The 21863-nt window shown below is 46.7% G+C and overlaps 1 protein-coding gene across 7 annotated transcripts in view; it reads right to left on the bottom strand.

Annotated features, from left to right (window-relative positions):
• TRAPPC12 (trafficking protein particle complex 12) overlaps positions 1-21863 on the bottom strand; it is a 103341-nt gene that overhangs the window by 24306 nt on the left and 57172 nt on the right. For all 7 annotated transcript variants that reach the window (XM_012497620.2, XM_030799832.1, XM_030799834.1 and 4 more), the window contains one exon: positions 13658-13770. In XM_012497620.2, the coding sequence (XP_012353074.1) occupies positions 13658-13770 (113 nt within the window). The remainder of the gene's footprint in view (positions 1-13657; positions 13771-21863) is intronic.

Below are 21863 nucleotides of genomic sequence, written 5' to 3'. Positions count from 1 at the left end.
TTGTTGCTGCTGTGATCTGGGTAGAGAATTTAGATCATTTTGCCAGTTAACACTCCCCACATGACCCGCCCCAGGAGGTGAGGATTTCCGTTCGTCTGACTCCCCGGTCTACACCTGCTGAGGACGAAAGCAGCCTCTCCTCACCTGCAAGGGCCATTACTTAACACAAACTGGAGAACAACTGGCTGTCAACACAAAGGATTTTTCCTCTTAACCGTTATCTTGGGCTACCTCGATGACTCAGGAGACAACGTAGGGTTCAAAATTGTAACCTTGAAAAGAACCTAGCCAGTTTAAACTAGGTAAAATGACATTCTTCAGTGAATCTGCCTTCTAATGAATGATCATAAGAACAAAAACTGACAAAAAGGAAAGGCTTGCTGTTACCATGAAATTAACTTCCCTCACCCCTTGTCCACAGTTGGTGGGAATGTAAATCAGTACAACCACTATGGAGAACAGTTGGAGGTTTCTACAAGAAACAAAAAATAGAGCTACCATACAACCCAGCAATCCATGCCTAGATATATACCCCAAAGAAAAGAAAGGAAATCCGTCTATCAGAGATCTCTGCACACCCGTGTGCGCTGCAGCACTGTTCACAACAGCCAAGACTTGGAAGCAACCTAAGTGTCCATCAGCAGATGAGGGGATAAAGGAATTGCTACATATACACGATGGAGTACTATTCAGCCATAAAAAAGAATGGTATCCTGTCATTTATAACAGCATGGATGGAACTGGAGGTCATTGTGTTAAGGGACATATGCCAGGCACAGAAAGACAAACATTGTATGTCCTCACTTATCTGTGGGAGCTAAACATTAAACAACGGAACTCACAGAGATGGAGAGCAGGAGGATGGTTACCAGAGGCTGGGAACAGTAGTGGGGGACAGAGTGGGGATGGTAATGGGTACAACAAAAAAATAGAATAAATAAGACCTAGTATTTGCTAGTACAAGGGTGACTATAGTAATTTAAGTGTACATTAAAAAAATAACTAAGGGAGTATAACTGGATTGTTGCAACACAAAGGATTAATGCTTGAGGGGATGGATACTCCATTTACCCTGATGTGATTATTACGCATTGCCTGCCTCTATCAAAATATCTCCCAAAAACACCTACTATGTATCTACAAAAATTAAAATTTATTAAAAAAAGGAAACTAACTTCCCTTAGGCTAGTGTAGAGGGAGCACAGGAAGAAAGAGGGACGGGACACCTATCACAGAGGCAAAGCCGCTGCCCGAGCCAGACCTGGCAGCGCCCTGGTCAGCGGAGCCTCGAACACGCCCACTGGCGGTCCCCGGGGTGTGACGCACCAGGTCAGCAGACTCCTGTGCTTGTTCTGTGCCTCCGCACACCACGGGAGCTCTACGGGCCAGGGTGACCTCCTCACGTGGCAGGGTCTAGGGCCTGGGCAAATCCTCTATGCGGCGAGGTCTCTGTGGGTCTGGGCCATCTCCCCATGCCATGGGTGATCTCTCTACGTGCTGAGTGGAGAGGAAAACCCTGCAGAAACACGCTAGAACTTTGTAGTGAGCATGCAAGGCCTGAGAGAAGACCCACACCACAGGGCCATGGTGGTCTCAGCACAAGCTGCGCTGGGGCTGACGCTCCCTGTGGACTATCATGGCTAACGAGGGGAGAAGGGGGAATGAGGTCCTTCAGAAGGGCGGCAGGAAGAGAAAGCTCTAGAAAGAAGGAAAAAGAGTTTCCCACCCCAATGATGCATAAATGCAGAAACAGAAGCTCCATCTTAGTAGAGGCATCAAACGCAGAGCAAGTCAGTGACGGGAGCTCCACCTGCAGCAGCTGCTTTCGGCCTAGACCCACCTACCCAGCTGGGAAGGTGCAGGGGTAGGACACGGAGACACCAGGCAGGCTACACCCCTCCAGACCCACCTACCCAGCTGGGGAGGGGCACACGGGGTAGGGAGAACCGGAGACACCAGGCAGGCTACATCCCTCCAGACCCACCTACCCAGCTGGGAGGGCACATGGGTAGGAGACGGAGACACCAGGCAGGCTACACCCCTCCCTCTGCAAAAAGCACTCTCCTGGCTGGGGAAGAGGGACGCATGGAACGACGCCAAGTGCCTGCAGGGATCTGGGTCACTGAGGTGCTTCAGCCCGAGAAAGGGACAGCTGGAGAAAGCCCCTATTGTTGACACGAACACAGGCATATCAGACACAACCTTCTGACCCTCAGCGACTATTGTTTTATTTGTAGGGTGTGTCATTTAATGTCAATTAATAGGTCCCAGTGTGATGCAGAAGAGCATCCATGAGTGAACGGAAAAGAAACAGCAGTTCACAGTTGGTAGCTTTTATTGCTGTCTATCTAGAGACAGTTGTCTGGCTTTATAAAGTAACAGTACATTGATTTACAAAAGGTTATTTCTATAAAGGAAAGTGACAGACACGTTCTCAATCCAAAGCCTGAATATTTAGGAATGCAGTTATTGCAAAAAAGCCCGACAGTGTGTCGTTTGCAAATGTGGCGCGGCTGGAATTTCCTCCTTGGTTCCTTTTGCCCCAGACAAAAGGACCAGACTCCAGGGTCCAATCAGCAGTCCCATGTTTGTGTCCCAAAAGAATAAAGGCCCGGCACGCCACACCCGGTTAGTTTGGGAAGAGGCTCTGAGGAGTAGGGGCATGATCCGAATCACTGCACCCACATCCTCCCTGCTGGAAGCCGCTGAGGGCCCAGGCGAGGGCATAGGAGGAAGAGGACAGAGATGAGGCAACACTGCCAAGTGCTTCAGGAAGATGCACACAGCAGTAAGCGACCGGCCGCAGGGGCAGAAGGACTGTGGAGGGCACAGTGACCACAGGGGCCGAGGGGCAGAAAGGGCCGGGTGTTGGAGGCACACCTTCTTGCACATTCCCTGGGAGCTGTTCCTGGTGGGTTGAAGCTGGGTCAGGAGCTCAGTGGAGCTGTCTGGTCAGGCGCCGGCAGTGTGGGTGGTGCTTAGCGCCTGCTGGGAAGTACCGGGGACGATGTATTTTACAGATGGGGGCGCAGGATGGTTTTTAAGCACAAACAGTATTCTGTTTGATTTCACAAAAATAAACCTGTGGAGGAGGCAGCATCATGCCCATTTGCAGGGGCCCTTCACGCTTTCCACACACAGAGCAAAGTGCTGCAGTGACAAGAACAGGGATGTCTGGTGCCAGAAGACGTGGGTTCAGGTTCAGGCTGATCTTCAGCGTACCTTCTCTGAATTCCTGTTTCCTTAGCTTCCCATTTTTTCACATGCCTGTTTTACAAACCATGGAACTCCAATAAGAATGTACTTAAAGCATTTTGTAAGCTTTAAAAATGCTGAATGGATATTAATTACAAATTACAGGAGAAGCAACCAGAAATTAAACAATTCCACTGCCTCGGATTTTCCCTGTGGTTTCTTTCACCATCATCGCTGTACTAAACTGTGAAAGGTTTCGATATGTGGGATCGGGGAGCAATGAAATTAATGCTGCACTGACTATTAAATATTAAGTAGGTCTCTGAAACTTCCAGGAGCTTCCACAGCTCCGAGGTTTGGCTGCTGGGCAGTTTCAAGGTGCCTGGAGGTTGATGGGAAGTCTTCTTGGAGCCCATGGGCCTCCCAGTACGAGCCGCATCCTGGCAAGGTGAAGTGCAGCTCACAACCACCAGGACGGGCTGGAGTGGAGGCAGGGGAGCCTGTCCTGCAGGGCCAGGAGAGGCCTGTGTATCCTGAAGTGGAACAGACCCAGCTGACTGGCCACAGTGTGGCAGTTTAAACGTGGCCATGCATTCCTGAACACTCCTCAAAAGGCAGTCTCATTCCCATCCCTTGTGTGTGGCCTGGACTTAGTGACTCGTCCAACAAACAGAACCAGGTGGAGTGGACAGAGACCTCTGAGACCCGGCCGTGCAAGGCACTGTGGCTTCCTCCTCCTCCCTCCCTCTCTGCAGGGAGCCAGCTGCAATGCCGTGAGACGCATGAGAAGCCCTACAGAAAGAACCATGAGGCCAGGAACCCAGCCTCTCACCAAGAGCAGCAGAACTCAGCGGGTGTATGACGGAGCCTCCTGGAGCCCAGTTCTCCAGCCCCAGCTGAGCCCTCAGGTGAGACACTGCAGTCAGCATCTTAACTGCAACCTCAGGACAGACCTGAGCCAGTGCGACCCAGAAGCTGTGCTGGACTCGAGACCCACAGAAATAGTGAGGTCATACATCCCTGTGGTTTTAGCCCACAGAGTTGCAGATCATCTGTTAGGCAACAACTGATGGTCAACACACAGGTAAATCGAAGTTACCCAGCACTTTTAACTGAAGGCTTTGCACGAGGAATAGTGTATTGAGGCCACTGTACTGAAACATGTTGGAGGTTTAGTTTTGTTTAATTTGAAAATTCTGGGCTGGACATGGTGGCTCACGCTTATAGTCAGTTGTAGCACTTTGGGAAGCTGAGGTGGGAGAACTGCTTGAGTCCAGGAGTTCAAGACCAGCCTGGGCAACATAGTGAGACCCTATCTCTACAAAAAGTTTAAAAATTAGCCAGGCATGGTGGCACATGCCTGTAGTCCCCGCTACTCAGGAGGGCGAGGCAGAAGAATTGCTTGAACCGGGGAGGTCAAGGCTGCAGTGAGCCACGTTCATGCCACTGTACTCCAGTCTGGGTGACAGAACAAGACCCCCTGTCTCAAAAAAAAAAAAAGAAAAAAAAGAAAATTCTGAACTGGGTTCTTCATTGGTATCAGCATGAGCTCATCTCTGAAAGCGACTGTAATCATGAGAAGACGCTGCTTGGAAATGCATGGAAGAGGAGTCTGCAGAAAATAACAGATGGAACAGCTGTGGGGCTGAAGAGACGATTCCAGACTCGGACTGCTCTGTGCATAGTGTGGAGGGGCTGCTGCCAGCCCCACCATGGGGGATACTGCACTGGGCATGTCATGGCCAGTCCAGGGATGAACAGGCTTCAGGCTAACAAGGTGGGGAACCATCAACACCTGCCCACAGTAGAGGAGGGAAGATCAATTATTCAAAATTAAAAACCTGCTTGTGTTTTGTCCCAAGAATGAAGAAAATTATATGCCTTGAATGAATACCCCAGCTGCTTGACTCCATATATAACCACTACCACTTGATCTCAAGCAAATTTAAAAAGGCAATTTGTAACCTATTCATATTTAAAGAGACCCAAATCTATGTTCTCATCCTATGCAGTCATCCAGGAGGTGGTGAAGCAGGTTTTCTGGTTGGGTCACTGGCACCTTCAGTGTGGAAAGTGCTGTCTGCAGGGGGCCTTGAGGAAGGAGCCTTTGCGCCTATCCCTTTGGCGGCTGTCACGGGTCGTGGGTGAGTGCAGGATCATGGGATAGGTTTAGGGAACTGGTTTTATTCCCAAGGCATCTAATACACAAACTACTGGGAAGATGGCACTAAGCCAAGGACCTGAGAACTTACTAAGTGGACCCCTTTGAGTGGAGACTAAAGGTTGGAGCAGGTCTGTTCTGGAAAGCCTTAGATTTTGGGAAGTCCTGGACCTTCCAGTCCCACCACAGCTTCCCAGGGGACCTCTTCAAAGTGAGAGTCTTCTTCTTGGAGCTGCTCCAAAGCTCTCAAAGAATCATGAAACACAGACCACATGCCTGGCAGGCACCGTGCGGGGTCACTGACGTGTGCCCCCGGCTACCCCGGGGGGGTCAGCAATACTCCTCACTTGCACAAAGAAGGCCGAGGCGGACACAGGCTGGACGGCTGGTCATGCAGCCGGCACTTCAGAGCGGACCTGGAAGTTTGCAGACTGTCAACCTGACTCCAAAGCCTCTCACAACCACTGCTTTTAGGACAGTGTCCTCTGGGCCCCTCACACCTTGAAAATACACTTTCTTCTTTCTATTCAGATCACAGATTGACAAAATACATAGTGCCAAGAAAAGCAAGACAAGGAATGCACGATTTAAGAATCGTCTTACATCAAAGGCCTCTTCTCTGGGCTATCATGCCCGCTTCAGGGCTGGCTCACTGGCAAGTGCTACGGCCTTCGAGTTCACATTTGGTGCATCCGGTTTTGAATCGGGTTGCCACGGCTGAGTGGCAGGGTTGGGCATTCCTAAGTCCATGTCCCGGGATTGGCCACGATGAACTCCAGAGGTTTCTGAAGGTATGAATTTCCACTGCCAGCCAGGTCAAGACATTCCTCTGCAAAGTCCTGATGCCCAGTGCTTTCTGCTCCCTCTGCTTCTCCTGCTTGCACATTCTGAGCACACACGGGGTTCCAGAGAGCATGGGCTTCAATGGCAAAGAGCAGGGACGTGGCCTTCATGGACGGCCATCCTCACTCGGCCTTTCCTTTCTTCTCCCCACCTGCCAGTCATTCCCATCTCATCTGATTAAGCCACAATCAATTTGTTCTCTGTGGAAGCAGCAGAAAAGAAGGGCAACCAAACCCTCTGGGTCAGGCACGGTGATGGCAGTAACTGACCACCGTCGGTGTGTGGGTGGCCAGGCCCTGAGTGCTGGCCCTGACTGTTAGAGGCCAGCCACGCCTGTTCTCGCTTATGTTTCTAACTTTGCTTAACAAATAAGACAGCAAAACTGAAGAATGTCCATCTGTCAAAAAACCCTTTTAGAAAAGATATTAACTCTTCCTACAAACAAAGCTCTCACTACCACATTAGCAACTATCAATAGAGAAGCAAAAGCTTCATCGACATTGTTGAATACCTTTTCCAGGGTGCACGAAAATGTACCTTATCCTCTGCCTCCTCCAGCTGAGAGCGAGTCTGTAAAGAAGCACTTGGATGAACGTGGAACTCTCAGCCAAGCTGAGCTGGGAAAGCCGGAGGCTGCAGGACTGCAGGGAGGGATGGAGCTGAACTCAAGACTGGGCGGGCAGATGCAGGTCAGTGACGAATGAAACTACAACCGAACAGTGCATCATTCCGTATGGATTATGTCTACTTATGCAAATGGCTTGTAGAAGTGTGTTTGCTTGGCTTTCCCAAATGGTCTGTGAAGCTCTCTCAACCCCAGAGGGAGACAGCCTGCAGGGCGCGTGGGAGGAGCAGGGTCAGAGGATGGCGGCACTGATTTTTCAGCAGCATGGGAAATTTATTTTAAATCGTGGTACGTGTTCTTCACTGATGCAATCACAATTGCACCAAACATTTACTAATTCACTCAGTGGCTCAAAGACAACAGATAAAATGAAGTACCCTGAACTCGTTTGTAAAGATTCTAAATGATGTCCTGCTAAAACTCGGCCCCATATAAAAATTCTCAACACTGTTCTAATCTAAAACACACATGCTGAACACAGACTCGAATCAGTCTTTGGTGAATCTTCAACACAGGAGAAGTCGGCCCCCTAAGAATCCGTGGGGGATCAGCTTCCCGCTCTGCTCCCTTACCAGGAGCCTCGGCCCGGATTGTGCTCCCGGCACGCCCTCCGCCCTCGTGTAACCGCGTCACCGGCTGCTCTCCACATTCTACCCTCGCGTCACCGGCTGTTCTCTGGGCTTCATTTTCGCTCCTGCCCCATGGTCTTCATTCTTTCAATAGCAAAAGGTCTTATGACATGATAAAATGAATACATGCGTTGAGTGAGACGTGGATAAGAAAAGGGGAATTACATGGCCTTTCATCACACCGTTTATGCCACTCACACACTGGGGCATTCTTCCTCCAATGAATATCACTTACTTCATCAGGGTCACATTGTAATGATAGTTCTGGCTTTGAAATGAATGTGATGTCACGAGCACTTCCCCACGTGAGGCCACGCACGCTTGACAGCGGCACCCCCACCAGCCTCTTCCTCTGCTATTCGGCAGCTACTGCGTCCAAACCAGGCGACTCTCGTGAGCGGCAGCCCGCAGGTGACTGGGGCGGCTCTGTTCTGGCCTCTCCCCTGAGAGCCTAATGTCAAGCTCCAACCTGCATGAGGCCTGGTCTGAGGACTGGGGGCAGGCACTGCGCTGCCTGTCACTCCAGCTGCTCCCGAGCCCTCCCGCACCTCACTCTGCTGTCACCTAGGACGGCTTCTTTTCCTGTGGGAAATCATGCTGGGAACTGAACCTGAGACGACTTGACTTCTGCTGGAGTGGAAATTATCAGATAGCAGGGCTCAGCACACATCTGTACAAATGGCAGCGCGTTCATTTCCTGAGCAACCTGAATGCTCTGCGCTGACTTGATCACTACGGGATGAAAACCTTCCGCCGTCCTCGCTCAGTTCTTGCGCTACTGTTTACTCCCTTCTGAAGCATTTGATTCTACAGTCATTCCTGACCTCCAGCCTGGAAACACTACTTTGAAGATCAACAACAGATGCCACGCAAGCAGTGAAAACACACGGGACAGAGTTCTTTGGGGAATATGAACCAAGTATCTGCTTTCTTTCTAGAAACAATGATCTCAGTTTTGTAGAACGTCCTTGAATTAAGCATCTCAGATCAGTGTCAAGGCTCTGGGCCAGCCAACAGCCACTAACTGCAGCCCCAGCACTGGCCTCCGCCTGCTCAAGTCCGCCCTGAAGACCTGAGAGGAGAGGTCATCCAGGACTCCAGGGCTCGGCCTGGGTGTGGCCCAGCTCAGGAGAGTAACTGGAAATTCTCGTGCAGAATGGCGGTGGTGGCTTCCCCACGCAGCTCCCCTTAGCAGCCTGAGGTGGAGCTGAAGACCAGGGGCCAGAGGTGCAGACCAAGGAGGGTAAACTGCGGGAGGAGCTAATGGAAAATGGCACCGAAGGAAAGAATGTTTAACATTTTAGACTCATTTCTTTTCACTCTGACTCTCCTCACCCACTGGAAGAGTCCACGGTTCCCTGAACCTACTGAGAGCAATTTTTGGCAGGAGCAAGTGCAGTAGGGATTGCTAAAATTTCTGGAACTGTTCAAGTGACGCTTAAGACCAAACTTGAGAGCCCCTGCTTTACAAAGCCTCAGAGAAAATTCTGTATCTGGAGGAAAAAACCACAATCCTGATGGTCTAATTTCAGAGAACCGCAGAGTGGTGCTCAAGGGCGAGGCTTCTGGAGCTGTGTGATGGGGCTCAGCCAGGCTCCATCACTGCCTCACTGCAGTTGTCTGGGGGATACTTCACCTCCCTGAGGCCACTTTCCTCATCTGGGAACCGAGGATAATAAAATCACCTGCAGTTGCTGTGGGCATTAGTAGGGGGTAGTCAACATAATGCATTCAGCACCTCACACATCCATGCAGCATTAACACGTGACTGCACCTCAGTGCTGGGACGCACAGCACGTGTCCTAAGCAGAGCTGTGTGCGCGCGTGTGGTTTGGGGCAGGTGTGGTGAATACCTTAAACAATGCAGCAAAGGGCAATCCACGCACAGAGGTCTGGCGAACACATCCTTAGTTTAAGACTTCCTGAGGACTTCCTGGAGTTGCGAAGGTCTGGGAAAATCAGAGCGTCATGCTGGAGAACCCTGGAGAGTCTCTGGTCTGACCTCCCTCTTTATTCACCAGTGGAGAGCAGAGGGGATCGAAGGCCACACCAAGCCGTTCACTTTAATCCACCAAATCAACGCTGGTGGAATAGTGGTGGGCTGGCTTTTAGTATTTTTAGATTTGGCACTATGATACAGTTTGGACATTCATCCCCTCCAAATCTCATGTTGAAATGTGAGCTCCAGTGTTGAAGGTGGGGCCTGGTGGGAGGTGTTTGTGTCCTGGGGGTGGATCCCTCATGGGTGGCTTGGTACTGTCCCTACAGCAATGAATGAGTTCTGGCTCTGTTAGTTACCTTGGGATCTGATTGCCAAAAAAAGTCTGGTGCCTCCCTCCTCCTCTCTCGCTCTCCTTCTCACCATGTGACACACTTGCTTCCCCTTTGCTTTTTTTTTTTTTTTTCTTTTTTTTTGAGACGGAGTCTTGCTCTGTCCCCCAGGCTGGAGTGCAGTGGCGCGATCTCGGCTCACTGCAAGCTCCGCCTCCTGGGTTCACGCCATTCTCCTGCCTCAGCCTCCCGAGTAGCTGGGGCTACAGGCGCCCGCCAACACGCCTGGCTAAGTTTTTGTATTTTTAGTGGAGATGGGGTTTCACCGTGTTAGCCAGGATGGTCTCAATCTCCTGACCTCGTGATCCACCCGCCTTGGCCTCCCAAAGTGCTGGGATTACAGGCTTGAGCCACCGCGCCCGGCCCCTTTGCTTTCTACTATGATTAAAAGCTTCCTGGCCAGGCGCAGTGGCTCATGCCTGTAATCCCAGTACTTTGGGAGGCCGAGGCGGGTGGATCATCTGAGGTCAGGAGTTCGAGGCTAGCCTGGCCAACATGGTGAAGCCCTGTCTACTAAAAATACAAAAATGAGCCAGGTGTGGTGGTGGGCGCCTGTAATCCTAGCTACTCAGGAGGCGAGGCAGGAGAATCACTTGAACCTGGGAGGTGGAGGTTGCAGTGAGCCAATAGCGCCACTGCACTCCAGCCTAGGTGACAGAACGAGACTCCGTTTCAAAAAAAAAAAAAAAAAAAAGCTTCCTGAGGCCTCACCGGAAGCAGATGCTGACACTGTGCTTCTTGTACAGCCTGCAGGACTGTGAGCCAAAATAAACCTTTTCTTTATAAATGACTCACCCTCGGGTATTCCTTTATGGCAATGCCAAATGGACTAATACACACTTATTGAGTAAAGAAATTCTAGCATGAACACAAACTGTCCCTTTTTAAATTTTGGAGGATCATAATGTATTGGTGATGGCTGCAAACCTAAAAGGAACAGGTGAAACAAGCATCGTCTACCAAACTGTAAACTCACTGAGGGAAAGGCTGCGTTCTGTTGAGTCCCGAACTGCCAGCGTGCAGTACTCAGTAGGTGCTGAAAGGACATTTGCTGCATGAACAAATGAACAGGCTCAGATAGAGCTGTTCTGGACAGCATGGAGACAAATCGCTCCATGCCCCAACAATGCCCAGTATTCACATCCAGATAAAAACTGCCTCAGTTCAACACTGAACCAGCCGCAGAAAGGTCAAGAATGCCCACATGCTGCCACGAGCCCCTAATGTGCAAGGAAGTGAGCGAGGAAGTTGGCGACGGTGCTTCTTCTCCTGCGGAAGGTGGCGGACAGGCAAGGCTGACTGCGTGGTCATGCCCTGGGTCTTTCCCTCTTGGTCCAGGCATCCACCAGTTGTGCCACAGTGCAGCTCTCTCTCTCAAGAGGGTGTCAAATTTTAAGTCGGCACATAAAGGAACACATAGTAATTACATATTGAAATTAATTGTGAAAATCCTTTAAGGTGAAGACCAACACACACCTTTTCATAAATCCAACTGCTTGTTTTTCTTCCAGGATTAGAACAAACTGCGATTTCCTCATTTAAGTACCATAAGGAATGCTGGCTTATATTTGGATCATGCCATGGAAAAAATATGTATCTTTAAACATGAGAGATGCCTGAAGTGTGGTGATGTATTCACACGACGAGAGGCAGGTGGAACTGTAGACCAGCGGAGGGAATGAGAAGCATGAGTGGCTCTCTCACTGACGGTGGCCCCAGGCCCAGTCAGCCTGAGAGAAATGTTCCTAGGATGTGACTGCACTAACCCTTCTGGTTTCTCCCCAACCCCACGATGCCTAGCTGTCAACTGCTGTTGCTTGGAAGCCCCTGCAAGAGTCTCAGGAGGGCCCAGCCCAGCAGAGCACAGACTCGAGCCCATCTCCAGACATCAGTCAGGGGGAGGGGGAAGGGGCAGGGCCCCATTCAGCACAGGGGTCTTCTGAGCAGATGTCAGTCGATCCCGGACAGCACTGTCCTTTCTTGGAGCAGAAATGCTGGTGCAGGGTGGAAGAGAGGACTCTCGGTTCTTCTCCCTTCAAACGGGACATGTTATAGTGATGAAGCCGCGCAAGTGAAGAGCATGGACTCTAGAGCCAGATGACTTGGGTTCAACTCAAGTGATCCTAAGTTAGCTAACCTCTCCGTGCCTCAGTTTCCCCATCTGTAAATTGGGATAATAACATCTCCTTCGTAGGGTTGTGATAAGGATTAAATGAGTTAATATTGGAACTCAGAGCAGTGGCTGGCTCATAATGAATTCCACAAAGGTGTCTGTCAGGTGGAGTCAGTGCAGGTGCCCGGAGCAGCAGTGTGGGAAGCTCCTGCCCTCTGCTCCACTGTCCCTGCTGCTTCACAGCTAGTGCTAAGTGGCTCCCCTGATCGTTACACTGTAGTATGCAGTTTTTTTTATTTTGAGACAGAGTCTTGCTCTGTTGCCCAGACTGGAGTGCAGTGGCTTGATCTCGGCTTACTGCAACCTCAGCCTCCTGGGTTCAAGCGATTCTCATGCCTCAGCCTCCCAGGTAGCTGGGATTACAGGCATGAGCCCCTGCACCCAGCCTGTAGTATGCATTTAAGGAGCATAATACTGAAATAGGACATACTTCAGGACCAGGAAAGCTGACTTGCAAAACTCCTTCAACTAACTTGGCTTTTCCATCCACAAATCACCCTATGGCCCAGAATTTTCTCTCTCAAATACTATAAAGATTTCCTACAATGTGACATGGAGGATAATGAAAAATTCGTGTAGTTTAGAAAGTCACTGATTTAGAACTTCTCAATTTCAAGTTATGTGCTTCCGATTTCTGTAAATAAAATTAAACCCCGTTTTAAGATTCAAGAAAAGTGTTGAAATGTAAAAAAGTTGGTAACATGATTCTCCATCAACTGATATAGTACATAAAGCAAACAATTTTTCTTTTTATCTTTTAAGTTATGGTATTAAAAAAATGGAAGTGGGTACAAAACCCAGGACAAGGTGCCTAGAAATGCCCGTTTTTTCTCCACAGATAAGGATAAGGAGACCCCTTCCTTCCTTACGAGGAACACTGTTAACACCATCATCTTGGAACTCCGCAAAACTTCCATCACAACAGCTGGGAAGTGAAAGGAGGAATTCGACAAGAAGAATCTTAGTTTTTCCAAAAATTACAATATGCTGCTGCTCCTAATAACGGCTTGTTGTTGTAGTTTTCAAAGTACTTCCGCATACCTTACGTCACGGAACACTGTGACGTGGGTAGAAAGGCAGGATCCTTCCTAATCTGAGATGAATACTCTATAACGGCCTGTAGACAGCGAAGCCTCTGAGTCCCACATTTCTTCCCAATGTCAGTTAGTGTAATAATGTGCCACTTTGGTGGCTCGCACGTTAACTGTGACTTCACAACACTCTGACTCTGCCTTCGCAGTCGGGATCATGAGTGACAGTTGCCATAATGCAGTACCACTTACTTGGATGTGAAAGCTTAAACCATGATTGCTTTCAGTACTGCTCCGGCACCTCTGTCTGCACATGGCAGGCGCGTGTGAGCACTTGTGGGACACAGGAGTGGTCTGGCACACTGACCTTGAAGCTTCAGCTGGCAGCCTTGGCAAGAAAGATGTCTCTGCCTTTCAGCTTCCCATAGTACCAGGCAGTAAGAATTACAGGACTCAAGCTCTGCTAGAAACTCTTACCATCCCTAAAAGAGATTTCAGCAAGAGCCGCGACTACCAGGCCACACAAACCGGGTCACCTAGCCTTCTGAAGGCAGAAGCAGCAATGGTGCATGGGGCAGGACGGGCAGGGAACAGCACGGGCATGTCCTGTGGGGACGGCGTGGAGGGCGCGTTCTCCCCATGGCAGGGAAGAATGACAGCGCCACCTACCTTGCTGCAGACAGTCTTCACCCTGTGCAGTCTATCCAGCGACTCCTGTGGGTTCCCCAGGTACTGCTGAAGCTCCGCGTGCAAGATGCGCATCGAGAAGGGGACCATGGAGCCTGGAATCCAATCAGTGCTGAGTGAGTTTGTTTGCCATAACTGAGCATGCATTCATACTTGGCACACTTGAAGGAGGCGTCGCAGATGTCCCAGCAGAAGTGATGACAGATCCCTTTATTTCTTGTGAAGTATTTAACGGTGTCAGCTATAAAATACATGCTGGTTTTTTCTATGGAGCTCTATGTATGTATGTCTAGACAATTATCAGAGGAGACAGGTGGATGACACCACAATTTCCAAAGCTACACTGCAATCATTTAGAAACGATCCCAAAATGAATGAAACAGTAGAGACCACCAACCCTTCCTCCAATAAAAGAAAAACCAGAATGCTCAGATATTCTTTAATATTTCTTTAGCAAGCTCGAATGGTAGGTTGCTTAGGTTGGGTTCCCCAGAAGGAGACCCTGAAGGGAGAAGATGTAAGCCAGCCAATGGTTCTGGAAGTGCTCCTGGGAAAACCAGTGGGGAGGAGGGGAAACTGAGCACAGGTGCATCTCAGGCCTGGGCCCTGGGGATGGGCCTCCCACTGGATTGCATGTGGCCCTGGAGCCTGCGTTCCGCCTCTGAGCAGTCCCAACAGAAGACAAGGGAGCTGGACTTGAAAAATCCATCACCCAGAGCTGCCTGGCTATGAGTGTGCTAAGAAGAGGAAGAAGCCCAAGAGAAACCCCCTTTATATCGTATCACCTGTGGCTGCATCACCTCTCCGGGTCAGGTAAACTTTTTGTTAATATTGTGTTCTCTTCTAATAGGATTTGGAATTTGATCTGTAGTATGTACACTAAGTAGATAACAATCATCACAAAATCAAATAGCATGCATTCATTATAAATAAGATAAAGAACAGAGAAATGCCAGCAGAGGGCAATCACATAGATTCAGTAAAGTGCTTTTCAAAACAGGCCTAAGCGACGAATATTCGGATCTGGAATATAGTCTGAAAGATGGTGAGAGAACACGCGTATGACTTCTGCAAGCCACTTAACACATCTGTGCCTCAATGTATCCATCTGTCTATTCATTAACCATTACTGAGAATGGGCCTTGACCACACTGAAACGAGCTTTATGTTTATGGTCTCTAATAAGAAAGGTCCAAAAAGAAGACAGTCAAAATTAAGGAACACTATGGAAAATAGTTCTATGGTGATTATAAGCCTGGAGAAAAGAAAGATAACAATTATTGAACTTAAAATGTTTAAACTTTCTTTTTTGATGCCACTAAATAATTTCTGTATCTCAAGAGATGTCTGGCCGAGCTTAAGTTACAGCCTGAGTCACTTCGGTTTTCTAGGAATAAACATTTCTAGACCATCAGCATAATGACACAGGGGACTGGTCTACAATTAAGTCATATGTAAGTCATGTCACTGTGGAACCGGCCCAACACGGTAAGTTATATGTAAGTCGTGTCACTTCCATCCTTCTGTCTCAAGTAGAGAAGGGGCCAGAATCACTCCTGTGTGGTTTAGCACTTACCACAAGGGAGAGAATATCTCAGGAACCCTTCAAGCTCTATAAGATAAGCACAGAAACAAACCCATACTGGAAGTCCTCAAATCCAACTTGGGACTAGCTGTTAATACTCTGATTTCAGTTTACAGACTAGCTGTTAATACTCTAATCTCAGTTTACAGACTAGCTGTTAATACTCTGATTTCAATTTACAGACTAGCTTTATCTCATTCAATTTACAGACTAGCTGTTAATACTCTAATCTCAGTTTACAGACTAGCTGTTAATACTCCAATCTCAATTTACAGACTAGCTGTTAATACTCTAATCTCAGTTTACAGACTAGTTGTTAATACTCTAATCTCAATTTATAGACTAGCTATTAATACTCCAATCTCAATTTACAGACTAGCTGTTAATACTCCGACCTGGAATACAGTTTGGTGGATGGTGAGAAAACAGGCTATGTGACTCCAGCCACTTCACCTGAGAAGATGGCGGAAAGTTAGCTGCCCCTTACCCTGACAACTGCCCATGGACATGGGGGTGCTTCTGGATGTAAAAGCACATGTGAAAATATTTTGAACTAAGTGAAAATAAAACTACAACTTATCAAAATTTGTGGGATGCAGCAAAAGCAGTGCTGAGAGGAAGCTTTTTAGCATTAAATGCATATATTGGAAAAGAAAGATCTGAAACCAGCTTCCACCTTTGAAAACTAGAAGGAAAGAAAGAGCAATATAAGCCTAAAGTAAGCAGTGGAGAAGAAAATAATAAAAATATTATTTTATATTAACAAAATAAAAATATAATAATAAAAATTAGAGCAGAAATCAGTGAAACTGAAAAGAGGAAATCAATAGACAAAATCAACCAAACCAAAAACATATTCTTTGACAAGACCAATAAAACTCTGACAAGACCAATAAGCCTCTCCCCACGCTAGTCAAAAAAAAGAGAAGACATAAACAACTAGTACTAGAAGTGAAGGATTATTACTATGGATCCTATGGACAGTAAAAGAAAAGTAAAGGAATATTATGAACAGCTCTATGTCCATACATTTGGTAACTTAGATAGAAAAAGAAAAATCGTTCCAAAAAGCAAGCCCCAGACCCAGATGGTTTCACTGTGAATTCCACCAAACATTTATGGAAGAAATGCTACCAGTTCTCTACAATCTCTTCCAGAAAACATTTCTAACTTCTTATATGAGTCTGGCATTACCCTAATACCAAAACCAGACAAAGATGTTACAAGAAAAAAAAACTATAGACCAATATGTCTCATGAACATAAATGCAAAAATCTTCAACAAAATTAGCAAACTGAATCTAAGAGAACTGAAGTCAACAAAAAATTAGCAACCAAATCCAACAATGTATAAAAAGAATTATAAACCATGACCAGATAGAATTTATTCCAGGTATGCAAGGGTGATCTAACATTCCAAAATCAATTAACATAATCTACCACATCAAACAGGCTAAAGAACAAAAATCATATCAATAGATGTAGAAAAGCATTTAACAAAATCCAGCACCAGCTCATGATAAAAACTCTCAGCCAACCAGGAATAAAGGGAAACTTCCTCAACTTAATAAGGGACATCTACAAAACAACTGCAGCTAACAACATACTTAAGAGTGAGAAACTCAGTGATTTCCCCCTAAGATCATGAATAAAGCAACAATGTTCCCTCTCATCTCTTCTACTGAACATTGTACTGGAAGTTGGAGCTAATGCAATGACAAGAAAACCAAAGGTACACAGACTGGGAAGAAGGGAATAAAACTATTTGTTTGCAATGACATAATTATAAAGAAAAATCTCAAAGAACAAAAAAACTTCTAAAGTAGGAAGTGATTAAAGGTCACAGAATACAAGATCAATATGCAAAAGTCAACTGGCTTCCTAGATACTAGCAATAAATGATGGGAATTTGAAATAAAAAACACACTATCATTTCCATATAAGTAAGTGAAATACCCAGGTATAAAATGGACAAAATATGCACAAGAGTTATGGGAAGAGAACTATAAAACTCTGATGAAAAAATTCACAGAGCTGAAGAAATCAAGAGATACTCCACATTCATGGACAGGAAGACAATACTGCTAAAATATCAGTTCTTTACAACTTGACCTACAGATTCGATGCAGCCCCAATCAAAATCTCAGCAAATTATTTTGTGGTTATCAACAAAAGGATTCTGAAGTTACTATGGAGAAGGAAAACACCCAGAATATGCAACACAATATTAAAGAGAGCAAATCTGGCGGGCTGACACTGCCCACCTTACAGAGCTACCCTAAAGCTACTGTAAAAAAGACTGGGCAACGGTGTGGTCCTAGAAAAAGAATGGACAAATAGATCAGTGGCCCAGAGCAGAAAGACAAGAAATTGGTCCTCACAAATATAGTCAGTTTGATCTCTGACAAAGGAATAAAGGTAATTCAATGGAGAAAGGACAGGTTTTTCCAAAAATGGTGCTGGGACAACTGGACGTCCACATGAAAAAAAAAAATGAATCTAGACACAGATCTTACATCTTACCCCAAAATTAACTCCAATAACAGACTACATGTAAAGTGCAAAAACTATACAACTTCTAGAACAGAACACAGATGAAAATCTGGGTGGTCTGGGTTTGCTGATAATCTTTTAGCTACAACACCAAAAACGCAATCCATGAAAGAAAAAAATCAGTAAGTTGGACTTCATTAAAATTAAACACGTATGCTCTGTCCAACGTAGTATTAAAGTAATGAAGAGACAAGTCACAGATAGGAAGAAAATATCTGTAAAACACCTATCTGATAAAGAGCTTGTATCCAACATATATGAAGAATTCTTAAAAATCAACAACAGGCCAGGTATGGTGGCTGATGCCTGTGATCCCAGCACGTGGGGAGGCTGAGGCAAGCTGATCGCTTTTTTTTGTTTCTACAAAAAATACAAAAACTAGCCAGGTGTGGTGTGTGCCTACAGTCCCAGCTACTCCATTGGCTGAGGTGGGAAGGCTGCTTAAGCCCAGGGGCTTGAGGCTGCGGTGGGCCGTAACTGCACCACTGGACTCCAGCCTGGGCGACAAAGTGAGACTCTGTCTCCAAAAAATAGACAATAAGAAAACAACCCAATTAATAAATGGGCAACAGATCTGAACAGACACCTCACTAATAAAGATTTATCAATGACAAGCATATAAAAAGATGCCCATCATCATATGTCATTAGGGAACTGCAAATTATAACAATGAGATAACACTACACACCTATCAGAATAGCGAAAAATCCAAAAAATGACAATACCAAAGGCTGGCTGAGGATATGAATCAACAGGAACTCTCATTCATTGCTCTCAGGAAAGCAAAATAGTATGAAAGCTTTGGAAGATGCTTGGCAGATATTTACAAGGCTAAGAATACTTTTACCATAAGATCCAACAATCACAGTCCTAGGGATTTACCCAAGGATTGGAAAACTTGTATCTGATAAAGGTGATAAAACTTGTGTCTACACAAAACCCTGCAAAAGAATGTTTACAGCAGCTTTATTCGTAATTGTCAAAAACCAGAAGCAACCAAGATGTTCTTCAACAGAGAAATGGATAAATAAGCTATGGTATACACATAAAATGGAATATTATTCAGAGATAAGAAATGTACTATCAAGCAGAAAAAGACGGCGGAACCATAAACGCACGTTCCTAAGTGAATGAACCCAATCTGAGGACCACATACTGTATGATTCCAACTATAAAACCTTTGGAAAAGGTGAAACTATGGAGACAATGGGAAGACTCCATGTTCCCAGGGGTGGTGGAGGGATTAATCTAGGGGTGGGGGAATTAATCCAGAGGTGATAGGGAATTAATCCAGGGGTGGTGGGGGGATTAATCCAGGGGTGGTGGGTGGATTAATCCAGGGGTGGTGGGGGGATTAATCCAGAGGTGATGGGGGATTAATCCAGGGGTGGTGGGTGGATTAATCCAGGGGTGATGGGGGGATTAATCCAGGGGTGGTGGGGGGATTAATCCAGGGGTGGGGGAATTAATCCAGAGGTGATGGGGGATTAATCCAGGGGTGATGGGGGATTAATCCAGGGGTGATGGGGGATTAATGCAGGGGTGGTGGTGGATTAATCCAGGGGGTGATGGGGGAGTTAATCCAGGGGTGGGGGTATTAATTCAGGGGTGATGGGGGGTTTAATTCAGGGGCGATGGGGGGTTTAATTCAGGGGCAATGGGGGATTAATCCAGGGGCGATGGGAGGAGTAATCCAGGAGTGATGGGGGGATTAATCTAGGGGTGGTGGGAGATTAATCCAGGGTGGTGGGGGATTAATCCAGGGGTGATTGGGGGATTAATCCAGGGGTGATTGGGGGATTAATCCAGGGGTGATTGGGGGATTAATCCAGGGGCGATGGGATTAATTCAGGGGTGATGGGGTATTAATCCAGGGGTGGTGGGGAGATTAATCCAGGGGTGATGGGGTATTAATCCAGGGGTGGTGGGGGAATTAATACACAGGGCAGTGAAACTATTCGGCATGACACTACAATGAACACGCAACGTCATTAATTTGTTGAAACCCACAGAATGGACAACAGCAAGAGTGAACCCTAAGGTAAACTATGTACTTTAACAACAATGTACCGATACTGGTTTATCAATTATAACAAAAGTACTACGCTAATGCAAAATTTTTATACTTATTAATAAAAATGCAAGATGTTATTAAAAACTGTGCAGAAGAAAAGAGGGTATATAGAACTCTCTACTCGATTTTTCTGTAAATTACAAAAAGGGAAGATAAACCCAACTACACATATACTTTAGTATACAATAAAGATGGTGTCTCCAAGGTATTAGATGGAAAATGGAGTTTTTAATGAGCGTGGTTCAGATATGGGGATTGCCACATGAGAAAAGATAAAATCAGATCCACTTCTTTGGGGTAAAGGACTGTGTTCTTGGGATCTCAAATTGAAACTTGAAATATGTATTTTTTTCTCAGAAATACTATTAAATATAGTGGCCAGTTGTAGCTGAAAGAGTAATATTAATACTTGATTAAAGGTACATTCCGACCAGCTGCAGTCTTATCACCTGTGCCCTTGTTAGAACTTCAGAATCTCAGGGCCTGCCCAGACCTGCTGCATCAGGGCCTGCCCTCCCCAAGAGGCTGGGTGACTCCTGTGCAGGCTGAGATGGAGAAGCACTGCTCTAAAACAGTACCTTACTGATGTGAAATTAAAACTCGCTAACTCAAAGGTTATCAGGTAATATCAATTATATTTTTATAATGTCTCAAAATGCACACTGACCTTCCTTAGGATCAAATTAAAACAGGCAATCGGTACTATACAGTGCCTTCATTATAACAGGTAATCAGTACTACATCCAGTGCATTCATTACATATCACACAGGAAAATGTCCCTCATTAGATAGATATTGTTTCCTTGCTACCTCTACCCTTTTAAAAACCACACAGGCGTTTAAAGCCTAAATGGGGGTTAAGGGAAAAGAAAGTGATGAAATTCTGCCTGAACTTCTGTGAGGCCTTGGGGAGCAAACGCCTGCTTGTACTCGTGGACTCTGCGCTGCTGGAGCAGGTGGAGTTGAGCTGCAGTCAGATCCTCCTCCTCCAACAAACCCAACTTCCGGGCTCTTTTCAAATCTCCCCCGTGCTAAGGCACTCCCATTGCTACTGCTTTTGGGAGGTGGGGAGGATATTTTTGTGAACAAAATTTACCCATTTCTTCCTTACATTTGGGGGACATATTGAATAAAATCACAATTAAAACTAGCACTAATGTAGCAAAATTCTTTCAGAATTAAATTTTAACATTTTAAAAAGAAAATATGTTAATGTTATTTAAAAAAATGTTAATGAGCCCTTCCCCTGCCCCCGCCCAGTAACAGTTAACAATAACTCAGCTGGGCGCGGTGGCTCACGCCTGTAATCCCAGCACTTTGAGAGGCTGAGGCGGGCAGATCACTTGAGGCTGGAAGTTAAGAGACCAGCCTGGCCAACATGGCGAAAACCCCGTCTCTACTAAAAATACAAATATTAGCTGGGTGTGGTGGCATGCGCCTATAATCCCAGCTACTCAGGAGGCTGAGGCAGGAGAATTGCTTGAATCTGGGAGGTGGAGGTTGCAGTGAGCTGAGATTGCACCACTGCACTCTAGCCTGGGCAGCGGAGCGAGACTCCATCTCAAAAAGAACATAAAAACCACAGTAATTCGAACTACTGGGCATCCTCGTTCCCACGGAGGGTGATCGGCTCCTCCTGCTTCACCGGCCAGTCTCTTGGTCCAGACGGAAAACTGCAGCCTGAAGGGGACTGCCTGGGGTTCTGTGGCAGGGAAGAGATGGCTGGCTGTGTCCTCATTATGGTGGCACTATTCCCTCACGCTGCCACCTCTCCTTGTAGAAACTTGGTTATCAAGTAAACAAACATTCCCTAATCCCAATTCATCAAAAAACTGCCAACATACGGCCACCAGGCCACTTGGCAGCCGCTCTGCAGAGACTGTCAGCTGGAAGCTCTGGCAGCACCCCCCAAGCAATCCTCTCATGCTTCCCTCAATGGGAACCTAAAAGCTGGGCCCTCCCCAGGTAGACGCAAAA

The sequence above is a fragment of the Nomascus leucogenys genome, chromosome 19 (genome assembly GCF_006542625.1).
Source record: "Nomascus leucogenys isolate Asia chromosome 19, Asia_NLE_v1, whole genome shotgun sequence".
Classification (NCBI taxonomy): domain Eukaryota; kingdom Metazoa; phylum Chordata; class Mammalia; order Primates; family Hylobatidae; genus Nomascus; species Nomascus leucogenys.
This window is presented reverse-complemented; position numbering and strand designations above follow the sequence as displayed.